Source organism: Mesocricetus auratus, unplaced genomic scaffold (genome assembly GCF_017639785.1).
Source record: "Mesocricetus auratus isolate SY011 unplaced genomic scaffold, BCM_Maur_2.0 Super-Scaffold_100027, whole genome shotgun sequence".
NCBI lineage: Eukaryota > Metazoa > Chordata > Mammalia > Rodentia > Cricetidae > Mesocricetus > Mesocricetus auratus.
Genome location: NW_024429208.1, coordinates 2474850 through 2500452, shown reverse-complemented (window position 1 = coordinate 2500452; position 25603 = coordinate 2474850). Strand labels below are relative to the sequence as shown.

At 54.6% G+C, this 25603-nt stretch overlaps 2 protein-coding genes across 5 annotated transcripts; one reads left to right on the top strand and one right to left on the bottom strand.

Moving 5' to 3' along the window:
- Positions 1 to 6874: 6874 nt before the first annotated feature.
- Ppt2 (palmitoyl-protein thioesterase 2) lies at positions 6875 to 25550 on the top strand. Of its 4 annotated transcripts, none has more exons than XM_021223468.2 (9): positions 6875 to 6999; positions 19236 to 19426; positions 19663 to 19816; positions 20308 to 20403; positions 20491 to 20598; positions 21787 to 21870; positions 21954 to 22038; positions 24487 to 24541; positions 24744 to 25550. In XM_021223468.2, exons 2-9 carry the CDS (start codon positions 19244 to 19246, stop codon positions 24885 to 24887), a joined length of 909 nt encoding a protein of 302 aa, XP_021079127.1. In that variant the 5' UTR covers positions 6875 to 6999; positions 19236 to 19243; the 3' UTR covers positions 24888 to 25550. The 4 variants fall into 4 exon arrangements, with proteins under 4 accessions (XP_021079127.1, XP_005086905.1, XP_012981273.1 ...); XM_005086848.4 differs by lacking the exon at positions 6875 to 6999 and adding an exon at positions 17953 to 18088; XM_013125819.3 differs by lacking the exon at positions 6875 to 6999 and adding an exon at positions 18657 to 18869.
- Prrt1 (proline rich transmembrane protein 1) lies at positions 12927 to 17399 on the bottom strand. Its single transcript, XM_040732466.1, has 5 exons — positions 17251 to 17399; positions 16462 to 16633; positions 14920 to 15455; positions 14119 to 14304; positions 12927 to 13990 (listed from the first exon to the last, which is right to left on the bottom strand). Exons 2-5 carry the CDS (start codon positions 16478 to 16480, stop codon positions 13814 to 13816), a joined length of 918 nt encoding a protein of 305 aa, XP_040588400.1. The 5' UTR covers positions 16481 to 16633; positions 17251 to 17399; the 3' UTR covers positions 12927 to 13813.
- Positions 25551 to 25603: the final 53 nt, after the last annotated feature.

Here is a 25603-nt window from a genome sequence, read left to right as displayed (position 1 = left end):
CTATCATGGCGGGGACCAATTTCCAAGACTCTATACGCCCTTGGCTTGCTCCTCGTCCCAAAGCCGTATCCCCAGCCCCTGTTCAATAATTTATTTGTTTCATTTGGCTGGGGCTGGATTAGGAGCACTGGTTGCTTTTGCAGAGGACGGGGTTCAGTGCCCACCCTCCACATGGTGGCTCACAAACCTCTGTAAGTCCAGTCAAAGGGCTTCCGATTCCCTCTTCTGACCTCTGTGAGCACTAGACACACATATGGTACACATACACGCATGCAGGCAAAACATTCATACACATAAAATAAATTAAAAAAATTATTTGGAGCCAGGCGGTGGTGGCACATGCCTTTAAAACAATACAGAGAAACCGTGTCTCGAAAAAATTATTGGGGGGGGGCAGAGTCTCTCTTTGTAGCCCTGGCTGTCCTGGAACTTGCTCTGTAGACCAGGCTGGTCTTAAACTCACAGAGATCCACCTGCCTCTGCCTCCCGAGTGCTGGGATTACAGGCGTGCCCCACCATGCCTAGCTGACTTTTGTTGTTGTCTGACAGTCTCACACATCCGTATGATACGACCTTCCATCATTTTGCGACCTTCCGTCATTTTTGCGGTTCCTCTCACTCGGCCCCTCCTTCCTGACGGAACCCTTCCCAGCAAGACCTTTCTTTTCTGCGTGTGACCCATTTGGTTTAGCATGGGTTTCTTGCCTAAGTGTGGGTGATTTACCTTGACCACCCCACTGAAGAGATGAAACCCTTCTCCCCAACAAACAGCTAACGGTCTCTCCGGGAGGGGTGGGCACCCCCCCACGGGCCCCTTTCTCCATCCGTGGCGCAACGCCCTGGACAAATCATTGTTGCCAGCCACCTGCTTGCTAAGCCCTGTGCTAGGCCACCGGCTGAGGGACAGGCAATACCTCACACCCCGTTACAGCAGAGGAGGTTAGGGAACAAAAAGACCCTATTGATAAAACCTCCTACAAAGTCAGGTACTCAGGTGTGATGAACCAATAAAACCAGGGTAAGCAAATACGTAGGAAACGTCCCAGGTGCGTGGGCGCTCTCTCTACTCCAGCGCCGTCTCCTCATGGAGTTGACACTGGTCCTGTGACGTAAAATGACATATGGTGACCTGTAGGAGGCTGGGACAGCTTAGTGGAGTGCTTGCCTAGCAGGCAGGAGGAGGTACTGTGTTTTGCGGTGCCACAAGCAACTCCAAGGTATCAGGAAAAGAGAGACAAGACAGCCAGCTGCTTGTACTAAGAGAATGCATGTGCTGCCTTTATTGCCAGTGTGTGTGTGTGTGCGTGTGTGTGTTCATTGCAAGTGCTAAGAGGTCTCTCTCTTGTAGGAGGGAGAAGCTTTATATACAGGTTTACAGCACAGTGGAAAAACCCCAGGTAGAAGAGAGCGTGTTTTCCTCCAGCTGGATGTTGATGTCAGAGAGTCAAGGCCAGGGCAGGAATCCAGGACTGGAAAACAGGATGGACTTGTACCCTGTGGGGGCTGGGGCCCAACATCTCCCCCCTTCTTTATATATAAATTAGCCCCTATCTCAGGTGACTGGGACGTTAATGCCAATCTTAGTATCAATAACCAACCCTGTATAAATGTAAACAAACATTTAAAACAATATTTGGGAATGTGGGCGTCATTCTTTCCAAAATACTTCCTGCTTTTAAGGGGCGCTGAAATACCATGGGATCATGACAAAACAAACAAACAAACAAAAAACCCCAGAAACCTGTTGAAGTTCTTGTTTTTGTGGTCTGTAAGGCTGCATCATCTCAGCTGTTTTAGGTGTTGGATCACCTGGGCCACTGCTTCAGGTGGTCTTGCTTCATCAAACCATACTAGTCTGGAAGGAACCCACAGCTTTTTACGTCCTGTGGAAACAAAAGCAGAAATTCTTTCCCCAAGTAACCTGTCCTTATATTTAAATTTAGAAGTCAAAGCATTTTAAAAATATATAAGTTGGATTAATTTTGCAGCATTAATAATCAATTGTCTTTTAGCAGTTTTTGTTCCTTTTTTAGCAATTAAACAATTTAAAGACAACACAACAGCACACAGTATCCAAATTCTCTGTGTATTTTTCCTTCCATATACTTTTATCTTTTCCTTTTCTTTTACTTACTACCAGTACCTCGTTTATTAACTGCTAACAATTATCAATTCACCCACTTTTAATCCATCCTCCAAATGAGGAGGATCCCTCAGGCAAAAGCCTGAAGATTTACTCAATCCACCCTCCAACCTAGGGTGATCTTTTAGGTTCCCCTTTCTTTCCTGACCTTGGTGTCTGGCGAAGGCCTGGAGATTTATATATAATACACCTTCTCCTTAGAAGGTGATCTCTCAGGCAAAAGCCTGGAGAGTTGACCATTCAATTTTACTGTTAGAAGTTGAGGTACCTGTTTTTAAATCTTTTCTTTCTCAAGTCTCTCCTCTCCCGAGTCTTCTTTCTGGCCTGTCTTTCCCAATCTTTCCAAATCTCTCTGGATCTCGGTGGAACCTCCAATTGCAGCGCCTGCACCACAAGCAACTCCAAGGTATCAGGAAAAGAAAGACCAGACATCCAGTTGTTTGTACTAAGAAAATGCATGTGCTGCCTTTATTGTCAGGAGAATGTGTGTGTGTGTGTGTCTTCATTGCAAGTGCTAAGAGGTTTCTCTCTTGTTGGAGGGAGGAGCTTTATCTACAGGTTTACAGCACAGTGGAAAAACCCCAGGTGGAAGAGAGTGTGTTTTCCTCATGCTGGATGTTGATGTCAGAGGGTCAAGGCCAGGGCAGTAAGCCAGGACTGGAAAACAGGATGGACTTGTACCCTGTGGAGGCTGGGGCCCAACAGTGTTTGGTTCCCCAGTACCACACAGATGGGGCACGATGGGGTATGCCGCTAAGGCCAAGCTCAGAAGGTAGAAGCAGAAAGATTGGGAATTCAAGGTTGTCCTCAGCTATGCAGTCTGAGTGAGACGGGACTGAGCTACAAAGACCCTGCCTGAGAAAACAAAACAGCACTAGTTTGTTATGGTATGTTACTCAGCAGATAAAGGAGCTTGAGGATAGCCTGAGGACCTGAGTGTTATCCTGGAACCCACAATGGTGGAGGGAGAGGACCCGCCCCACCGAGTTGTCGTCATCTGACCTGCACATGCATCTATGACAGGTATGCACACATGCACGCACATGGACACACATGCAACAATAGCTTGTCTTTAAAAACAAGACAACAGAAGTGAATCTGTCAGTGCACAGGGCGGTGAAATGGGGGACAGGTGAAGAGGCTTTGGGCAAGCCTGCTGGCCCCTGATATCCACATGGGGGAGGAGAGAACTGGCTCATGCAAGCCGTCACCTGACTTCCACAGGTGCACTGTGGTACACACAGGCGCACGAGCGCATGCACACATGCACACACAGACACACACACACACACACACTGACAGGAACACACAGGCACACATGCACACACAGACACACACTCTCTCTCACAGGAACACACAGGCACACATGCACACACACACACACTCTCACAGGAACACACACAGGCACACACATGCATACACCCAGGTTCACATGCACACACACACACACACACACTCTCTCTCTCTCTCTCTCTTTTTCTCTCTCACAGGACACACACACAGGCATACATAGGCACACACATAGGCACAGACACACACACACAGGAACACACACAGGCACACGTGCACACATACACACACTAAATAACAAGAGTGGGTATAATTCAATAGTGGACCATATGGTTGGCTAATATAAGGCCATGTATCCTCAGAGGGGAGGGGGAGGGGAGGGGAGATACAGAGCACTGGTACCTTAATCTCCACAACTCAGATAAGGACAGACCTAAGAACTGATTCCCCAAAGCTGTCATCTGCCTCTAAATAGGCACCATGGCACACACCCCAACACACACACTCCTACTTCCCGAGAAATGACAACGTTTTCACTGTGTCACCCTAGTCAGCCTGGAACATTCTATGTAGACCAGGCTGTCCTCTAACTCCTAAGCATCCACCTGCCTCTGCCTCTAGAGTGCTGGGATAAAAGTGTGCATCATCAGACTTGGCAGTAATTAAATTTTTTTTTGTTTTTTTGTTTTTTTGTTTTTCGAGACAGGGTTTCTCTGTGGCTTTGGAGGCTGTCCCGGAACTCGCTCTGTAGACCAGGCTGGCCTCGAACTCACAAAGATCCTCCTGCCTCTGCCTCCCGAGTGCTGGGATTAAAGGCGTGCGCCACCAACGCCCGGCAGTAATTAAATTTTTAAAAAATTAAAAACCAGTTAAGCAAACAAAGAAAAGGAAAGTCACGTCTTGGGTTGAGCCAGGCTTAGTGAGGCGGGACTATAACCCCAGCACATGAGAAGCTGGGGAGAGAGGCTCTTGAGTTCAAGGCCAGCATGGGCTGTAGAGTGAGAGCCTGTATCAGAAAAAGAAAGAGCAGAGGAGGGGGAGGACGGGAGGGGGAGCAGGGGAAGGATGGAGAGGAAGAGAGGGGAGGGGTTACAACAGCGACAGCAACAGCTCAGGGTCTGGGTTTGATCTCCAGCACCACAAGTGAATACGAGATGTCTTCCCGGTACCTTTGCGGCAGCGCCCTGCATCAACCAAAATCCCCTTCCCGCCAGAGCACAAGTGCCCACCAGGCTGACGACTTCCGCGAGGTTTTCTTTCTTTACAGAGCTAAAGCTATAGCATGCTTGTACAACAACGGGACGCATTTCAGTGATATAGAAAACCCGAGGATTCGGGACAAAAGGACTTAAGGGGTCCCAGCTCTGGCGGGGGCGGAAGGTCTGGATTCCCTGGGCACAGAAGAACTGGGCCGGAAGTGAACTTGGGCGGCAGAGACGCCTCAGTGGCCTGGATGCTGGCGGAGCTATGGGGAAGTTCTTTTCTGGGATGGGTTGTTTTCTCACTCTTTGGAAAGAACGCCGTCATCTTGTGAAACTGTGGTCTCAGAGTGGGGAAGGTCAACCGAAGAGGGAAATGGAGGCTGGCAGCTCCCAGGAAGCGGGCCATCCGGTGTGACGGTGCACTTCCCTGGGACCTATTCAGCTGGTGGGTGAAGTGTTAACAGACGGGGTGGGGTCCAGCCAGAGGTAAGAAGGGAGAGGAGCCAGGAGAACAGGGTGAGTCCCGGAGGTGCTCACTTTGGCATTCAACTTCGGAAGCTTTGCGAGTTGGGTCACTATCACTGTGCTGGAACTCTGTAACCAAAAGCAACTTGGGAAGGCAAGGGCTTATTTTAGCTCACACTTCCGGGTGCATCACCATCACTGAGAAGTCAGAGCAGGAACCCACACGGGGCAGGGACCAGGGGGCTGGAGCTGACGCAGAGAGACCTCGGAGGGGTACTGTTCACTGGCTTGATCATCATGGCTTACTCAACGTGCTTTCTTAATGGAACCTGGGACCACCGGCCCAGGAATGGCACCTCCCGGCCTTACCATCGACCATTAATTAAGAAAATGTCCTACAGCTGACTCTTAGCATTTTCTCCCTTCCCTCCTTTCAGATTCTAGGCTGTGTCAAGTTGACACAGGACAGAAGCTAATCTGAGAGATGAGGAAAACAACGAGATTTTTCTTTTTCTCCAGAGATAGGGTGTGGCTAGTTCAGGCTGGCCTTGAACTCATGGCAGTCTTCCTGCTTCAGACTCCCAAGTTCTTTAGAGACATGGAGCCGTCACACCTAAGCAGAAAAAAAAACAAAAAAAAAAAAAAACAAAAACACTTTGGTGGCACACGCTTTTAATCCCAGCACTCGGGAGGCAGAGGCAGGCGGATCTCTGTGAGTTCAAGGCCAACCTGGTCTACAGAGCGAGTTCCAGGACAGCCTCCAAAGCAATACAGAGAAACCCTGTCTCGAAAACCAAAAACAAAAAACTGAGGAAATCAAACAACAATAAAAGTGAAGGGGGCTGGAGAGATGGATGAACAGTTAAGAGCGATGGCTGCTCTTCCAGAGGCCTGTGGCTCGATCCCCAACATCCACATGGTGACTCATAGACATCTGCAATTCCAGCGTTAGGAGATCCAATGTCCCCTCTTCTGGTCCCACGGGCACCAGGCAAGTGTTACACAGACATATATGTAGGCAAAACACCTACATACATAAAATTAAAAGAAAATTAAGTGGTAGACAGAGTCAGTGGGTGGGTGGTCCAAATGGAGTTGGGAATTTTTCAAGTGGAACCGGAGGATGACATGAAAGGATGTAAGTGAGATTTTTTTTTTTTTTTTTTTTTTGGTTTTTCGAGACAGGGTTTCTCTGTAGCTTTGGAGGCTGTCCTGGAACTCGCTCTGTAGACCAGGCTGGCCTCGAACTCACAGAGATCCACCTGCCTCTGCCTCCCGAGTGCTGGGATTAAAGGCGTGCGCCACCAATGCCCGGCTGTAAGTGAGATTTTTGGGAAGCGCCAGCTACAGGTGGTGAGCAGGTTGGAGGACCGACAGGTGGGTGGTTGGTGTGGGTAGGAGAGGGTGGGTGGCTAGATCATTGATACACATGGATATCAAAGACAGCAAAAAAAATAATCAGAGGAGGGGTCCAGAATGAGGATTCCCCAGTTAGTACAGCATTTGTCTGGCACCATAGGGAGCCCTGGCTTCAATCCCCAGCAACGCCAAAGAGAGAAGAGGCAGAGGCAGTGAGCTAGGTGTAGACTCGCCAGAGTGAGGGAGCAGAGCCCTTGTTAGAGGATTCAGGCTGTTGACAGGACACAGGGGAGCAGAGGCCAGCCAGGGAAGAGAACCACAGAGACACAGGGCTTCTGGCCTCCCCGGGAGGGGGCAGAATCTGGGTGAAGGGAGGAGAGAGAAGTGAATTTTACTCACTTCTCCTAATGGCTTTCAAAGAGTTCAAATATTAGTGGGAAGGATTTTACCAGATGAGGATCTGAAAACCAGAGAAGGGCAAGACTTGACGCCGGCTTCCAGGCGCTGCTTCAGGTTAAGTGTACGCTGTCAAGATCATAGGTAAGAAACTGGGAAAAAATTCAGGTAGGTGTGTGGGCTTCAAATACAGAACCCTTTCCCTAAAGACAGTTGCCCTAGGGGCTGGAGAAATGGCTAGGTGGAGAAATGGCAGCTGCTCTTCCAGAGGTCACAGGCTCAATCCCCAGTACCCACGTGGCAGCTCACAATTGTCTGTAACTCCAATTCCAGGGGATTCACACCCTCACAGAGATACACTTGCAGGCAAAACATCAATGCTCATAAAATGAAAGCAAAAGTCAATTATAAAAGGAAAGAATGTTGCCGTGGCTTCCGCACTTTCTAGATTCTCCTCCTTGGGTGGCTCCTGAGGTGACTCTGGCCCGGGATGCTCTTTGGAATCCTCCGGCCGAGGGGTGGTCAGAAACTCACGATAAACCTCATGTGATCTGATTCAGGCCTGTGGGTTAGGTGTTGCTGGCTAGACACCCGGAGGTAAGGATGATGAGGGACACAGACTGGTTGAAACTTGGGTGGAACAGGAACTGTGGACGGTCTAAATTACCAAGTTATAGACAGAGCCACCAGCAATCTTGAAGGGCTTCCGACCCTTCAGGGGGATTAACCTCAGGGCCTTTCTCTTCTTTCTCTTGATATCATTAGAGAGTTCTGTTCTTGCAGCCCCCGGGTGATAGATTTTTTTTGTAGGTTAGGCGTGGTCCTGCAGACCTTTAATCCCTGTCTGGAAAAATCAGAGCAGCAACAACAGAAACACCCTTGGGCCTCCTCGTGCAATGTGGGCAATTATGTGCCGGGCTGATGAACTATTGTTTGCCTAGGCTCACCCCTTCATCCCCATGTTTTATTTTGAGACAGGGTTTGGAGTTGGTTTTGAAGTTGCTCTGCAACCCAGACGCGTCTTTCAAAATATCGTTACTGTTATTGTGTGTGTGTGCCGTGGCTGTGTGTGTGTGTGTGTGTCAGGGGAGCTTGGAAGCGGGGTCTGTCTCTCTCTTGGGTTTGCTGTGCTTGCATGTTACTGGCTAGCTGGCCTGAAAACTTCCGGATTACTCCGTCTCCCCTTCCCTGTCCTGAAATAACAGTCCTGGGATTACAGATGGGCATCACTCCATCCAGTTGTTTTTTTTTTTCTTTTTTTGGGGGGGTTCTCTGTGGCTTTGGAGGCTGTCCTGGCACTCGCTCTGTAGACCAGACTGGCCTCGAACTCACAGAGATCCGCCTGCCTCTGCCTCCCGAGTGCTGGGATTAAAGGCGTGCTCCACCAAAGCCCGGCTTCATCCATCTTTTTTTTGTTTGTTTGCTTTTTCCAGACAGGGTTTCTCTGTGTACACCTTGATGTCCTGGAACTCGCTCTGTGGGCCAGGCTGACCTTGAACTCACAGAGATCTGCCTGCCTCTGCCTCCTGAGTGCTGGGATGGATCAGAAATGTGCGCCACCACCTGCCCGGCTTACACGCAGTTTTTTTTCTGTTTTTGTTGTTGTTTCTTAAGATTTATTTGTTATGTACCCAGTATTATGCCTGCATGTAACCCTGCAGGCCAGAAGAGGGAATTGAACTCAGGTCCTCTGGAAGAGCAGTCAGTGCTCTTAACCACTGAGCCATCTCTCCAGCCCCATTACATCCAGCTTTTAAAAAAATAAAGAGAGCCAGGCGTTGGTGGCGCACGCCTTTAATCCCAGCACTGGGGAGGCAGAGGCAGGCGGATCTCTGTGAGTTCGAGGCCAACCTGGTCTACAGAGCGAGTTCCAGGACGGCCTCCAAAGCAATACAGAGAAACCCTGTCTCGAAAAATGAAAAAAACAAAACAAAACATATAGAGATCCCAAGGATCAGACTCAGGTAGTTGGGCTTGCTAGGTGGATGCTTTTCTCCCCTGAGCTCTCTCAGCAGCCCCCAGATGCCTTGACCTTTGCCCGCCTGTCCTCCCGAGCGCTGGGACTCAAGGCATGCCCCACCGTGCGGGGCGGGCCTCTTCACCCGTGATGCTCTTGCCTCAGCCTTCCCAGAAGGTAGAAAATAACAGACCTGGTTTCTGAAATCCTTTTATTTCTCTCTCCACCTCTTTGGCTAGGGTGGGGCTTGGTCAGAGCACTGGACTAGTATTGTGAGGTCTTGGGCTTACTGCTCAGCTCAGACAGAGACACCCGGACAGCGACACTGGTCAGTTCAGACCAAGCAATCTTCCCATCTGGGCAGTGGTTTCCTGACTAGCTTTCTAGCTTTTTGATGTTGTTGTCCTGGCTTCCCTGAAACTCACTGTGTAGATGAGACCGACCTGCGTGTGTGCGGGGGCTCACAGAGATCCCCCTGCCTCTGCCTCCTGAGTGCTGGGGCTAAATAAGGTTGCACAACCAACGCCCGGCTCCCTGACTAACTTCCTGAAGACTTTTGAGCTGTGGAGCTATGTAAGAAGCAGGACTGGAGAGAATAGCCTAACGGCGGCGCTGAGGGAGACTTAAGAGTAGGTGGAGGTAGGGAGACCTTTTGGGGAAGCTGCTTGAGGTAGGTGACACTGGCAAGGGCTGGGGAAGAGGTGTAGTAAAGTCTGACTCAGCTCAACAACGGGCAAGAGATGGATGAGGAAGAATGGCTGTCATCAAAGGAGCTAAGGGAGCACGGTGTGGTAGCATTCCTCCAAGGAGCTAAGGGAGCACGGTGTGGTAGCATTCCTCCAAGGAGCTAAGGGAGCACGGTGTGGTAGCATTCCTCCAAGGAGCTAAGGGAGCACGGTGTGATAGCATTCCTCCAAGGAGCTAAGGGAGCACGGTGTGATAGCATTTCTCCAAGGAGCTAAGGGAGCACGGTGTGGTAGCATTCCTCCAAGGAGCTAAGGGAGCACGGTGTGATAGCATTCCTCCAAGGAGCTAAGGGACCACGGTGTTGTAGCATTCCTCCAAGTTGGCTTAGAACAAAGCAAATTAAGAGGCCCAGTGACATGGTCCTTGCTCTTACAACTGGCTGTGTTCCTTTGGACAGGCTACCAGTTGGCATGGTGCCCGTCTGTGAAAGAACACAGCCAGCGCCTGGAGGAAGGTCTGTGGATGAGGTATTATGTTGGAAAGGTGTTGGGTCAGTGCTTGGGATGTGTGGCTCAGTGGTGAAGTGTTTGCTTAGTGCATGAAAAGCTGGGTGCAGTACCCATCTCTGAAAAGAATGGACATGTCTGTCCTGGAGGCGCATACCTTTAACCCCCCCAGCACTCAGGAGGCAGAGGCAGGCAGATCTCTGAGTTCAAGGCCAGCCTGGTCTACAAGAGCAAGTTTCAGGACAGCCAGGACTACATGTTTCAAGCAAAACAGTAACTACAAAACACACACACACACACACACACACACACACACACACACACACACACACACACAGAGAAAACCCATCCCCCCCAAAAATCCACTAGCAGCCAAACAAAAAAGCCCCCAAACTGGCCAGGCGTTGGTGGCGCACGCCTTTAATCCCAGCACTCGGGAGGCAGAGGCAGGTGGATCTCTGTGAGTTGGAGACCAGCCTGGTCTACAGAGCGAGTTCCAGGACAGCCTCCAAAGCCACAGAGAAACCCTGTCTCGAAAAGCCAAAACCAAATCAAAGCAAAACAAAAAACAAACAAACAAACAAACAAAAAAACAACAGAAAAAGAATAAGCAGAATCCCTGACTGGCTAGTAGAGGCCTGTAACCCTAGAACATGTGTGTGGTGGAGGCAGCATGATTGCATGTTTGAAGGAAGCCCACGCTACACACTGACCTCTGTATCCAAGGATGGGTGGATGGATAGAGGTGACGGCTGTGCTGAGCGGATGAGACTGATTCCTGCCTTCCTCCTTCCTTCCTTCTTCCTTCCTGCCTTCCTTCCTCCTGCCTTCCTTCCTTCCTCCTGCCTTCCTTCCTTCCTCCCTCCCTCCCTTCTTCCTTCCTTCCTTCCTTGTTTTTCCGGGATGCTGGGATTAAAATCTTGTGCTTCCACCCACCCAGTGAGTGGAGGAGACTTCAAAGCCTCAAAGAAGAAAAAATAAGCCGGGCGGTGGTGGCGCAGGCCTTTAATCCCACACTCGGGAAGCAGAGGCAGGCGGATCTCTGTGAGTTCGAGGCTGGGCTGGACCGACAGCCTCGAAAACAATACAGAGAAACTCTGTCTCGTAAAAACCAAAACCAAAACAAAACAAAACAAAAAAAAAAGAAGAAAAAGTCTAGAGACAGACTCCTGGGGAAGGGAGAGAGATAAAGGGAGGGGACAATGCCACTGAGCCGGGAGGTACAGGGAGGTTCCCAGCCCAGAGAGAGGTGTGCCTGAGGTGTGACGATTGCCCAGGGTAATCCCAGCCACTTGCAAGGCGGAAGTACCTCAGGAGTCGAAGGTTATCTTCAGGTACACTGTGAGTTTTAAGTTTAACTGGCACAGTCTGGAAATAAGTAAACGGATGATGGGTGGGGGGTGGGCAGGCGGACGGGCAGGACTGGGCAGGACGGGGGCTGGGAGAAGCAGGGTATTTTGAAGACACTGTTTTGTGCAGCGCAATCACTGGCTATTGGGGATTCTGGCAGTGTAAGGAACGGAAGTGCATTTCAAGGAGGCCGGAAAGGGGGATTGAAAGACAGCCATACTTTCCAACTCCCCGAGAGAGGAAAGCCGATGGGGGGGTGCGGGGAGACGAGGAGGGAAATGCGCAGGTCTGAAATGCTTCAAGAGCCATGGTGGAGGCTGCTCAGGGGTTATCTTGCTGCTCTTTCAGAGGACCTGGGTTCAGGTCCCCTGGTACCCACAGCAGGTGGTTCACAGCCACCCGGCCACCTGTGACCCCAGCTGCAGTGGGTGCCAGGGCCTTTGTAAGCACGGGCACACATTCTTGTGCACACTCAAGAGCAAACACCACACACACACACACACACACACACACAGAGAGAGAGAGAGAGAGAGAGAGAGAGAGAGAGAGAGAGAGAGAGAGAGAGAGAGAGAGAGAAATAGATCTTTAAGGGGAGAACTGTCATTAGGAAATATCCCGGTGGGAACCCGCGGCTCGCATCCCGACCCTCCAACCTGCCTCAGTGCAAGGTTCTCTGTCTGGGTTCTGGGTCACGGGCCTGGTCTGAGCGTATCTCACGGGCCGGTGTGCCATGGTCATGCCTTATGGACAGTGAAACCACAGGCACACTCAATGCTGTCTCCCCCCTCACAGAGGCCTTGCTACAGGCTTAGGGTTAGCTAGGGTGATTAGCCGGGTACAGAGGCTCGGCTAACCCTCTTGCCAGGGTCCCCCAGCTCTCTGCTCCCTGCCTGAGCCTGCCTTCACATGGGACTCTGGTGCAAGTTGTCTAGCCCCAGGCCAGGAACACTGTGGTGTTCGGTCCCCTGCTCCTGTCACCCCAGCCCGGAACAACTAACTTCACTGTGGTCTTCTTCCCCTTGTCTTCTGGAAGTCTCCCTTCCCCGGAAGAAGCCCTATGCCCAGTCTACAGGGGGGTGTGAAAGCAGGAATGGGAACCCCATTGAGGATAGATGCCAGGTCTTCTCAGTACGGCTCCCTCTGTCCTGGTTTTTTTTTTGTTTTGTTTTTTGTTTCTCGAGACAGGGTTTCTCTGTATTGTTTTGGAGGCTGTCCTGGAACTCGCTTGGTAGACCAGGCTGGCCTCGAACTCACAGAGATCCGCCTGCCTCTGCCTCCGGAGTGCTGGGATTAAAGGCGTGCTCCACCAACGCCCGGCTCCCTCTGTCTTTTTGAGATGGGGTTGAACACAGCCCAGAATGGTACAGTGTGGTTTTGAACTCCCGACTCTTCCCCCATTGCCCAGACGCTAGGGCTACAGAGGTACAGCAAGCCTAGCTAGGGACCCCCTCTTTTCTCTGCTGTCATGGGAAACAGCTCCACCGCACACCGCGGGGTGGTGGCGGGTTGGGGGGTTTAGGGGGCATAGATGAAAAGTGAACAGAAGGCCAAGGTGTCTCTGAGCTGTGGTCTTCGGAACCGCGGGTGGTAAACCCACTAAAGTGTCTTTAATACCGTCCTTCGGAAGTTCACACACGCACACGCACGCACAGATCGAAACAGGGCTAGGGCTGAGGGGAGAGGGGGAGCACAGACTCCCGTCCCGTCCTTAGTCCTTCCGACCCCGGGGGTTGGCACAGGTAGAAAGAGTATTTACACTGCAGGGACTTGGTGGTTTTTCCAGGGTGAGGGGCACTAAAAAAAACAAAAACAAACAAACAAACAAAAAAACCAGAAACGGCCCCACATCTCACTCCAAAGCAACAGATCCGGGAGTTCTGGGATTAGCAAGAAAATAGGCAAGAGAGACCAGGGTGGAGGAGAAAAACCCCTGCACTGGCAGAAATCCGAGCCAAAGTGGGGCTGCGGCTCTCCCAGGGCTGAGTCCTTTCTAGAGGGGTTGGGGGGGGAAGAGTCCATCCGTCTGTGGGGTTGGGCCTGAATTCACAAGCCCGGGTCAACAGACTCAAACACTGCGCCCCTAGGAAGAAAAGAAGGCGGAGCCTGCCGGCCTGGAGGCGGGGTTTGTGGGAGTTGGGGCGGAGCCTATGGAGAGGGGCGGAGCTGACTCGTACGGGGGGTGGAGACCAGGCGAGCTCCGCGCACCCCCCTCTCTCCCGCCCGCACTGCACTTTGATGGGGGTGGGAAGTGGGCTCAGGGCTTGGCACGGGTTCCAGCGCCGCTGGGGAGGTGGGCTTTGGATTCCGAGCGCCCTGGCCGGGCCGGAGGATCCGTGGGGGCGGAGTCCATGATGCCCGCAGGTCCAGCGGCGCCGCGGCGGGGAGGGAAGGATGTGCGCGGGGCGCGCGCCGGGGAGGTTGGGGTGGGTCGGGGGGGGGCACGGAGTGGGGGCCGTGTTTAGGGATCCCAGTAATTTTCATGGTGCTGGGCGGCGATGATGATGACTACGGTGAGGATGGTGCAGAGCACCATGGCTGCAATGCCCACCGCCAGGGAGATGAAAGAGAAGTTCCGGGCCTCGCGCGAAGCGATCTCGGCGGACACCATGTCTCCGCGCGCCAGGGCCGTGCGCACCTACCGGGGAGGGACGCGGGAAGCGCGGGGGGGGGGGGTGTCAGAGAGTCACCGCTCACCACCACCATCCCACCGCGCCCTGGGTCAGCCTAAGCTTTTCCTTCGCCCCCCTCCACACACACACACACCTGCACAGCCTTGAAGATGGCGATGATGCCCGTGGGCCAGAAGCAGCAGATGGTGGTCAGCACAGCGATGGGCATGTAGTCGTGGGGCGGGCGCCTGGGCTCCAACAGAGCCAGCCCTGGAGCCTGGGGCGGCGGGGGCAGAGTGGAGGTCACTCCCGGCCCCCCGGGGGTCCCGCCTGCGTAGGGCTGTGGGAAGGACAGTGGGTGGGGTGAAGGGGAAGGGACGTCAGGCCCACACTCTGCTCGCCAGCGGCTGGCCACTTGGCAGGAGAGGTTTCTACGGACCACGACTCTTAAAGGAGGGGGGGGGAGATTAACTCCCCATCCTTCCTGATAGTGACATCGGCCTAGGCCCCCCTAGTTTTTTTTTCACCGGGCCCCATGTGCGTGCAAGTTCGCAAGCACACACACACACACACACGGTGTGTCTCACAAGGTACGGGTCTGGTCTGCACTCCAGGTCTCGCCCCCCGTGCTCCCTGGCATCCCGAAGCTCAGGCTGTGCCCTCTCCTACCCCATGGCTACCCCAGGTTCTCCCTTCTTCCTTCTTTCAGACCTCTTGACTTTTGAACCCCAAACCCCCCAAGTCTTGGCCTTTGACCCCCCAAGACACCACCAATCACTACACACCAGGTCCACCACCTTCCCACGCACAACCCCTTCCCGCTCCACTCTTCCTGTCTAGGGGCTCCTTACCGAAACACCGGGGCCGTTCCGATTCTAGTGCGCTCCCCCCCGCCCCCCGCCCCCCCCGCCGCACCCGCCTCCCTCTCCTAAGGTCCCGTCAGCCCCGCACTCACCGTGCCCACCGGGTACACCGGAACATAGGCAGTGCAGGGCTGCAGCTGCAGCGGGTAGCCCGGCGCCACGTAGCCCCCCAGCGGCAGCGTGCCTACCGCCCCCGCGTGCGTGGGCACCACGAAACCCGGGGCTTGGGCCGTCGGGGCTGGCGCCGGCGGGGGCGGGGCGGCGGCCGCCGGCGGGGGCGGGGGGAGCGGGCCCTCGAAGCGAGTCTCCTGCAGGTAAGGGTCGGGTGGCATGCGGGGTAAGGTAGCACAGCCGGGCGGGGGGGCCCCAGCTCCGGGACCGGGCGGGGCATGGTGGGGGGGCCGCGGTAGCGTGGCGGAGGACGAGGGGCCACGCTGGGCGCCAGCCGAGGCCAGACCCCCTGCCCCTAAGCGCGGGAGGGTGGCCGTGCCAGACTGGTGGTAGTGGTGGTGGTGGTGGTGGTGCTGCGAGGAAGGGGCCGCTTGTGGGGGCGGGATGGGTGGCTCGGCCGGAGGCTGGGGGGCATTGTAGGGCGGCGGGGAAGTGTGGGGAACCGAGTCTGGAAGGCCTGGGCCACGGCGGGGTGGGGTGGTGGTGGTCCGGGGAGGGGGGAAGCGGAGGAGAGGACGAGGGAGGGGAGAGGAAAGACAGCAGAGATCAGAAGCGGGGAGGAAACGAGAGACAGTCAGAGAAGGCGAGACAGCGAGGCAGAGGACAGCTGGGATGACATCTCCCGCTTTGGGGGTCAGGGAGGGGGTTGCATCTAGGGCCACCTGCCCTCAAATCTACTTTCTCGGCATCACAACTGGCTCAACTCTTCCCCCAGCTCCTCCCGCTGCGCGTCACCCAGAGCTGCCCCTTCCGAACTAACCCTCTACACGCGTGCTCTCGGCCTGACCGTTTTTTTTATGTGGGTGACATTTCCACGTTTCCTTCAGTGGAGAAAGCCTCATCATGGCTGTCAGGGTACACACACACACACACACACACACACACACACACACACACAGAGTGTCCTGGGTGGTTCTGTGCCTCTAACCCTAGTACTGGGGGAGGCAGAGGCAGGAGGGTTAGCAACTAGGGAGTTCACGGCCAGCCTGGGCCACATAGCAAAATCTTGTCTCAAAAAAGAAAAAAAAGAAAAAAGAAAAAGTCTCCTAGATTTTACTTCCCTGACAGTCTCTCCCCCCTTCCCCCCATCTGATCGAGGCGCCGTTATTTCTCCACTGCGTGTTTCCGTGCCAGTGAAGCAGCGATTGTCCATCTGCCACTCCTCGGGGGTGATGTCCCCGCAGTACCTGGCTGTGCCTTCCTCTCCTTTTCAGCCTGCCGGCTCACCCCCCCCGCCGTGTTGTTGATCATGGCACAGAGGCAGACTGACCCAAAGACAGGAAGAGAAGGGGGAGACAGAGAAAGAGGAGGGGGTGGGGCATGAGTGGGGGGATGGTCCTGAGCCACACAGGACCCCGGGAGAGTGTCACAGGAGGGGGTCAGGGCAAGTCTTAGGGGTTAGACACGAGGCAATGGGGGAGGGTTGCGTGGTGGTGGGGTTGTTGGCATTTTCCCCCCTTTACCTGACTTTTCCGATGACATGTTTGCAGTCGCTGGGACAGGGTCTCTGAAGCTGGAGTCAGGGACCCCCACTCCCCTGGCTGGGGCAGGAGTCTGGGTCCGGGATGGCGCAGCCGGCGGCGGCACAGGCGGCGGCACAGGCGGCAGCAGCGCGCAGAGATGGAGAGATGGAGACTGTGTCGGGGAGGGGGGCGGGCAGAGGGAGAGAGTGGCAAGGGGGGGGAGCTTAAAGGGACCGGGGCCAGGGAGGGGGAGAGCTTCAGAGTCCCCCCCCAGCCGTTCTCTCTCTGCTCTAGGACCCCTCCTCTTTCCTCCTCTCACCCTGGCATTCAAGCCCCCAGTTTAGGCTCCCTTGGAGTTGTCATGGAAACCGGGAGGCAAGACCAGGCGAGGCGGGTGGGACTGAGAGAATGAAGGAGGGAGGGAGAACTCTCTGGAAGTCTCTTTCCGTCAAAGACCCCGCTGTAGGGATCGCATCGCGGGAAGCCGGTTCAATGGATTCACCCCCCCCAGCTTTGTCACCGGACCCTGTGCAACCCAGACCCTGCTCACCCAGGGGGTTCTTTCCCCAGTTCCCCCTCAGAACCCCCTTGCAAGATAGCTCGAGGCTTCTCCAGCTAAGAGACATGAACCAGGTGTGTGAGGAAACTGTACAAAGCTGGGAACCAGCAGAGACTGAAAAGTCCCACCCCCCAGATATACAGCCTGGGCCTGTCCTCGAGGCGGTGAGGTCAAGGAAGCCCCGGGTCTGTAATTTGAAGCGCCCGGGGGAGGCGGGGGTACACAGGTACCTTCTACTCCGGGGTTAAGGAGCTGAAATGCTTTAGCCGAGGGAAGCGACGTGTAATTGCTTATTTGCGACAGGCAGGTTTTGAAAAGTCGTGCTTGTGGGGGCTGGAGAGTTCTTGGGTCGGCCGGGCATTCATACTCATTCCCTGCAGCAGCCCCCGGCCTCCCCTCCTCCCGCCCAAGGAGGAGTGGAGACTTCAGAGTCTTTTATTTGCTTCTTGTGTCTTGGAAGGGCGTGGGTGGGAAGGTGGGGTGAGGATTAGGCAGTCTGCAGAGATTACACCAGTTTGGGCCTTTTGCAGAAACCTAGCCGGGGAATGAGAAATGTCCTCCCCTTTTAGAATTTCCCAACCCTCGCCTGAGGCACTTTGCCCTAAGACAGGGACGCTCTGGTGGCGTCCCGGAAAGCAGTCCCAGGTCCTGGCTTGAGCAGGTACCAAGGTCCTGTCTGAGAAATTTTTACATCACGGCCTCATACCGGTGGTTCTGGTTTTTCAGGCGTGGATGGATCAGAGAGAACCCGGGATCCGTCCCTCCCACACCGGCTTCAGTCCCCGCTGCTGGTTTTATTGAGAGTCGAGTTTACATTGAGCAAAGACCCCGAGTCCAGGCTCGGGCATGTTCAGGAGGCCTGGAAGCTTATTTAACTGCTGAGTTAAAAGCCGTGACAGGGTAAAGGCCACATCCCCGGGCACTGGGGCGTGTGCAGGGGTCACGGGTAAAGCCAGAGTGATGCCAGCGCCCGCAGCGCGGAAGTCTGGCTGCAGTAGCAGGGTCTGTGTCGCCAGCAGCCCGCAGGGATCCGAGGAGCAGGGTTGAAAGACTGGTGGAAATCCGCTGGTGAGTCCTTGCACGCCCCCGGGGCCCTACGCCCATGGAAAGGTGGGTCGTGCACGCAGAGATATAAGTAGGGCCGGAGAAACTGGGCCAGGCTGCACTTCACTCGAGGGGCCTGAAGGACTCTCGGCGTCTCCGGAGACAAGGGCACGACACGCACTTCAAAGTGAAGAGTTAGTTGTAAGGAACTGATCCGGGGCGGGAGGACGGGCCGGAGCGGGAAGAGGGGCGAGCTCCGCTCCGGCTTGGCTACGGTCGGCCGGGTTCGCTGGCCTGCCTGCTCGCAGGCGTACTGCTAGACGCCAAGATAGCCTAACCCCCCCACACCCCACTTCCTTGGGACTAGAAATCCGGGCTCTGCTTGCTGCAAAGCGGGACAGCCTGGGTTGCAAAGTGGGGCGCATCGAGGAGGGGGAAGTCGCACCCTTTGGGTGGCTCTTGGAGAGCCTTCTCCAGAGACACCAGCTCATCTTTGCCGTTGCCTCTCCCCTTCCGGCTGAATGGATCGCTCCGCCCGGTCCCTCCCCCAGCTCCCTGGGTGCAATGGAATGTTCCATTGCCCCTCCGGTCCTCCGTCCGCGTTGCAGGGGACGCTCCGGCTGTTGTCAGGGAAAGCCCCGGACGTGACGACTTCCCGCGACCCCGAGCACCCCCTCCCCGCCCCATCCAATCCGTCATCCCCCTGCGCGCTCCCCTGGTCCCCCCCTTTCCCTCCTACCCCGGTGGATCCCAGACTGGGTACAAGTAAACAGCAGGCGGAGCGAAGCCTCCAGACCCAGGCCAGGTGGGAGCAACCCCGCTTCGTGGGGCCTGGGCTGCTGCTGCTGCTCCCGGGCTCCTGCTGAACCCGGAGTTGTGCATGGCCGAGGTGACACTTAAGGGAAGATCCTGGGGCCTAGGGACCAAGTCCCCGGAGCACCAAATTGGGGGGCGGGACTTAGGGCTAGCCTTGGTGCAAGCAACGAGGTGGTGGTAGGGGTGTGCGTGTTTGCGCCCGAGCCAGCTGCAGTTAGGTAAAAAGTAGGCTCTCGCCGCAAGGACCTGGTTGTAGCAGCGGAGAGGCCGGAGGGTCGCTTGCTGGGGAGTCTGTTGGTAGGCAGAGCGGGGAGGGGGAACCCGCAGCCCTCACAGCCCCCTCGTTCCTTCCCAGGTGGGAGCATGCCGGACCTGTGGAGGCCGAGGCTCCCTTCGGCGTGGGCTTTGCTCCTCCTGCCGTTCCTGCGGCTGCTGATGCCCGCAGCCCCCGCACCCCACCGCGGTCCCTACAAGCCCGTGATCGTGGTGCACGGGCTCTTTGACAGTTCCTACAGCTTCCGCCACCTGCTGGACTACATCAATGAGGTCTGTCCCGGGGCCGCCCGCCGGGAGGAGGGTGTTTGTTGGAGCCCTAGGGGCAGGGGAGGAAGCGTGGGCAGCTGGAAGACGACCTCCCCTCGAGGGGTACCGCTAACTAGTAGCATGGTGGGGGGGGTGGGGGCGATCTGGGGGTGGGGGTTGCTCCTGGTTCCAGCAAGCACAGTGAATGCACCTGGCCTCCATCGTTCAACCCCAGTGGCAGTATTGCCCCCTTCCCACAGACGCACCCCGGGACTGTGGTGACAGTGCTTGATCTCTTCGACGGCAGAGAGAGCTTGCGGCCCCTGTGGGAGCAGGTGCAGGGGTTCCGGGAGGCCGTGGTCCCCATCATGAAAAAGGCCCCCGAAGGGGTGCACCTCATCTGCTACTCCCAGGGTAAGGCAACACACACCCGAATCCCAAGCCCGTGCCCGAGCTCAACCCCGTGTCTCCCGCATGCTTTCCTGCCTTCGCTTTTCTGAACGGCATAGCCCTGGTCAGAAGCCTAGTAAATGGCGCCCCGACGCGCCGCCATCGGTCCCTCCTCCCGTGCGTCCTGGACGGGAGGGAGGCTTCCCTCCATCCTCCTCATTTTTCCATGGTTCTTGGAGTAAAGTGTTTGGAGAGCGGCTGTAAAGCCTAATCAGTCAGTTGGTCAGAGGCCCAGACGCTTATCTCGGCGCGCGCGCGCGCGCGCGCGTGTGTGTGTGTGTGTGTGTGTGTTGAGTCTTGGATCCCGGGTGCAGGGTGTGTGTTTGTGTGTGTCCTGAGTCTTGGATCCCGGCGGCGATTCTTTCGAAAGTTCAGTGTTTTGAGAGGCCGGAGGCGAGGGCCACCAAGGTGCCTGCCCCTCAGGCCTCTTCCAACCGTGGGTGCTCTGCCTCCAGGGGGCCTGGTGTGCCGCGCTTTGCTGTCCGTCACCGATGAGCACAACGTGGACTCTTTCATCTCCCTCTCCTCCCCGCAGATGGGACAGTATGGAGGTGAGTGGGGGGTTCCGGAGGAGGCACCCGCGTCTGGGGCACAGAGGGTTGGGGGCCCACTTGGCACTGCCAAATTCTTTCCCCCAGACACAGACTACTTGAAGTGGCTCTTCCCTACGTCCATGCGATCTAACCTCTATCGGATCTGCTACAGCCCTTGGGGCCAAGAGTTCTCCATCTGTAACTATTGGCACGGTAGGTGGGGGATGGGGGGAGATGCCGTGGGGGGGCGAGGCCTGCTGTGTCCACCTCTACCTTTAACCAGAGCAGATAGTTACCGTTTACCAATCCCTGGCTCATACAGGGCACCAGGTAAAAGTGCCTTCGGGGAAGGGGTGGGGGGGCAGGGTGGTGCTGGCACACCCCTCTAAACCCATCAGAGGCAGGCGGATCTCTTTTAAGTTTGAAAACCAGCCCAGTGTTGCTGGCTCACACCTTTAATCCCGGTGCCCGGGAGGCAGAGGCAGGCGGATCTCTTGTGAGTTCGAGGCCAGCTTGGTCTACAAGAGCTATTTCCAGGACAGGCTCCAAAGCCACAAAGAGACCTTGTCTCGAAAAGCCAAAAAAAAAAAAAAAAAAAAAAGTTGGAAAACCAACCTGAATTATATAGGAGTTCCAGGATAGCCAGGACTAAAATACACCTGATCTCAAAAACCAAACAACAGAGGATCACAAACAGTGCCTTTGATCATATTGGCCATTTTTTGTTTTTTGTTTGGTTTTTTTTGTTTGTTTTTTGTTTTTTACGAGACAGGGTTTCTCTGTATTGTTTTGGAGGCTGTCGGTCCAGCCCGGCCTCGAACTCACAGCGATCCACCTGCCTCTGCCTCCCGAGTGCTGGGATTAAAGGTGTGCGCCACCACCGCCTGGCCTGTTTTTTTTTTTTTTTACTCTTCTGTTATGGCTGGATGTCTAAATTCACTATTAGGTTTATTCATTCATGTATTTTATGTATATGGGCACTCTGCATATACATCTGACTGCCAGAAGAGGGCATCAGATGGTTGGGAGTTGCCATGTAGGTGCTGGGAATTGAACTCAGGACCTTCAGTAGAGCAGTGAGAGATGTCTTGCCCAGTGAGTCACCTCTCCAGCCCTAATCTTCACTATTACTGTAGTCTTCTGGCTAAACATCCACTCTTCCTTCCCTTTGTGTCTCTTTTGTTTTTTGTTTTTTGTTTTTTTTGGTTTTTCGAGACAGGGTTTCTCTGTGACTTTGGAGGCTGTCCTGGAACTCGCTCTTGTAGACCAGGCTGGCCTCGAACTCACAGAGATTTGCCTGCCTCTGCCTCCCGAGTGCTGGGATTAAAGGCATGCGCCACCAACGCCCGGCTCCCTTCTTCCTTCTGGCTGTCTCCCTAACTGCCTGCCGTTTGCACTCAGATCCTCACCACGATGACTTGTACCTCAACGCCAGCAGCTTCCTGGCCCTCATCAACGGGGAGAGAGACCATCCCAACGCCACAGGTGAGGTCCCGATCCCACCTGGGTCCCTCTTCAGCACCTGTCCTGAGCCCTGTGACTGACCCCATCTCTCCCCATCTCTCCAGCATGGCGGAAGAACTTCCTCCGAGTGGGCCGCCTGGTGCTGATTGGGGGTCCTGATGATGGAGTCATCACTCCGTGGCAATCTAGGTAACAAGACCTGGCCTGGTAGTGTCCCCCGCATACAATAGATGTCCTTTTAGAGGTGGGCCCAATGTGTAGCCCAGGCTTGACCTCTTGCCTTTGCCTACTAAGTGGCAGGCATTATCACCACATCCACGTCTCCCTTTCTTGTTGGTGGTGCTGGGTATCAGATCTAGGGACTTAAAGCACGCTAGGCAAGTACCCTGCATACTTGCTGGGTATCGATTGGATCCAGGGATGTGCTCTGTGTACTTGACTCTGTAGAAATGTTTGAGTCTGAGGCAAGTAGATTACTTGAGCCCAGTTCAGGATGAATCTGGACAAAACACACAAAAAAACGGTTGAATTTAATTCCAGAACTCAGGAGGCAGAGACAGGTGGGTCTCTGTTTCAGACCATCCAGAGCAGTTTGTTTGAAACCCTGTGTCACAAAACAAAAACAAAAAACCACCATCACCACCAACAAACAAAAACTGTATAAAAAGTCTTTTGATGCCGGGTATTGGTGGTGCACACCTTTAATCCCAGCGCCCAGGAGGCAGAGCCAAGCAGATCTGAGTTTGAGGCCAGCCTGGTCTACCGAGCGAGTTCCAGGACAGATTCCAAAACAATACAGAGAAACCTTGTCTCGAAAAACAAAACAAAAAAAAAAAAAAAAGAAAAAAAAAAGAAGATACTCCTTAGTGAATATGAGGTCAGCCTGGGTTACATGAGACCCTGTTCCAGAAACCACACAGGAGCATTCATACACACACACTTGTGAAGTAGTCATGGATTCTTAGGAGGCTGCAGAGATGGGTGCAGTTCTGGATTTTACCTGGGGCTTTGTTCTAAGTAAGTAGAACACAGTGTCAGACTCAGACAGCTAGGTGTGGTGGCATACGCCTTTAATCCCAGAATTTAGGAGGCAGAGGCGGGTGGATCTCTTGAGTTCAAGGCCCCCTGGTCTACAAAGTGAGTTCCAGGACAACCAGGAACTCTGTAGAAGACACCCTGTCTTAGAAAACAAATAGAAAAAAACAGAAAGCCAAAGTCAGGGCACTGCCATCACTACATGTGAGAGTGAGGTTCCGGCCACTTTTTGGGCCAGGCCCGGTGAGAGTGTCTACCTCAACCCCTGTCTTACTCCTCAGGAAAGCTGATGGCGCCACAGCCCCGCACACCTGCCTCTGGTGTGTCGTGAGGAGTTGATCTGGGGAGTGTCACCTGAAATTTACTCCACAAATACTTACTGAACACTTGTTATGTGTGCTCAGGTGCCGTTCTGGGCCCTGGGGAAGCATTGGCAAAAGAAGTCCAACGCCGTGTTCTTTATACACGGAGTTAGAAACACTATGGCGGTGACAGGGGCCTGATGTAGCCCGTGGTCAGGGAAGTGTCCTGGAAGGAGCTGTCATCTGAGCAAGCCTGGGGTAGTAAGGGAAGGCTCGTGCCCTGGGAGCCTAGCAGAGCCCCAGGAGGATAGGGGAAGGCTGTGGAGAGAGCAGGAGGAGGGGATGAGGTAGCTGGGTATGGTCGCCTTGAACCTTGTGGGCCAGCGCCAGGCCCCTGAACTATTTCTTCTTGTGACAAACTGTCACCCCTGGCAGAGGCAGAGGGGTAGTTGCTGTGTTTATGGCCAGCCTGGCTACCAACTGAGACTACTCAGAAATGATAAGCTAATGGGTAACGGTGAGCCGAGGGGGTGTAGCTCAGAGTATTTGGCTAGCACGCTGAAGTCCTAGGTTTGATCATTCTGTTTGTTTCTGGAGACAGGGTTTCCTTGGGTAGCCCTGACAAGACTCACCTTGAACTGTCAGATCTTCCTGCTTCTGTCTCTTGAGTGCTGGGGTTAAAGTCCTGTCCCTGCCAGCACACTGGGCTCCTGGGTTCAATTCTCAGCGCCAGGTGGAAAGATAGATAGCAGATGGATGGGTAGGCAGAAGTTGTGATTTTTTTTTTAAAGATTCATTATGTATACAGTGGGCTGGCATGTAGATGGTTGTGAGCCACCATGTTGTTCTGGGAATTGAACCCTGAGTCCTCTGGGAAAGTAGCCAGTGCTCTTAGCCGCTGAATTAACTCAGGAAGTTTTTTTCATCGAGACAGGGTTTCTCTGTTGTTTTGGAGGCTGTCCTGGAACTAGCACTGTAGACCAGGCTGGCCTCGAACTCAGAGAGATCCTCCTGTCTCTGCCTCCCCAGTGCCGGGATTAAAGGCGTGTGCCACCAACGCCCGGCTGTTGTTAGTTTTTTGTTGTTGTTTGAGGCAGGGTCTCTGGCCTTGAACATGCTATGTAGCTGAAGCTGGCCTTGAACACTCCAAACATTGCCTTCGCTTCTCAAGTGTGTCATCGTGCCCACTTTGATGTCCTCCATGCTGTCCTCTTTCCCCGAGGGCTTTGAGTCTCAATGGGACACTAGCACACATTATAGTTTTCCTGGCTCTCCTGACATCCTGCAATTCTCTCTGTAGCTTTTTCGGTTTCTATGATGCCAACGAGACCGTCTTGGAGATGGAGGAGCAGCCGGTAAGCCTCTGGAACAACTCTTCCTCTCTCCATTGCCCTGCCTCGTTCTGGACTCTTTCTGCCTCTGAACCCCCTGAGCTGAAGGGTCTGCCTCATGGGGCCAAGGTGGGGGGGTGCGGGCGGGGGTGGTGCAGCAGGAGTACCTCACTTTGTCACACACACCCCCACCCCCGTGTTTCCTCGCCCCTCCACCTCCTTGAAGGTTTATCTGCGAGACTCCTTTGGGTTGAAGACTCTCTTGACCCGGGGGGCCATAGTGCGGTGTCCAATGGCTGGGATCTCTCACACCACCTGGCACTCCAACCGCACGCTCTATGATACTTGCATCGAGCCGTGGCTCTCCTGAAGACGTCCTCGGGAGCCCCCCCAGCCCAGAGACCAAGTGGTGGCCTTGGGAAGCAGATGCCAGGCTCTGGCAAGCCTGTGCCCACCTCATCGCTCCCACACTGCCCCACCCCGCCAGGGCTCCCCGAGTCCTCCTCCTCCTTCTCCTCCGTGAATGACGGGCCCTGGTCCCCTACCTCACGTCCTCATCTGGGGGTGTCCCCATGCTCTCCCTTTCTCCCACGGCTGAGGTTGGTTGGGAAGCGAGCACCGGGTTTTTTTTTTAACTGGCTTCACCACTGCTGCTGCTCCTCCGGGTCTGGCTTGTACCGGAGGAGAACCCAGCCCCTGCCCACCCCAGGGGTCTCTTTCCAGGCCACTCAGGACATTTTTAGCTTCTGTTGTCCGTGCTCCGTTTTTCTCAACCTCCTGTCCCCACCAAGAGGGACACCCGTAGGAGGGGTTCTGAGGTTCCCCTATGGGGACAGTTCCACTTTTGAAGTGTCAGTGTTGGGGAATATCTGTGGCCTGCAAGGCCCATCTCAGGTTTGGGGATCCCCCAGTCCCTATGATCAGTATTGGGGTGTCCCCTGGGAGCCTAGGTCCTTTGAGGCCCCAGCCCTTCTTTTCAGGACCCTTGATTGGGTGTTCCCTGTATTTATAGAAATAAAGTTCCATTTGCTCAGGGTGGCTTGGCTTATTCCCAGGTGAAGGGGACCTGGGCGGGGACAGAAAGCC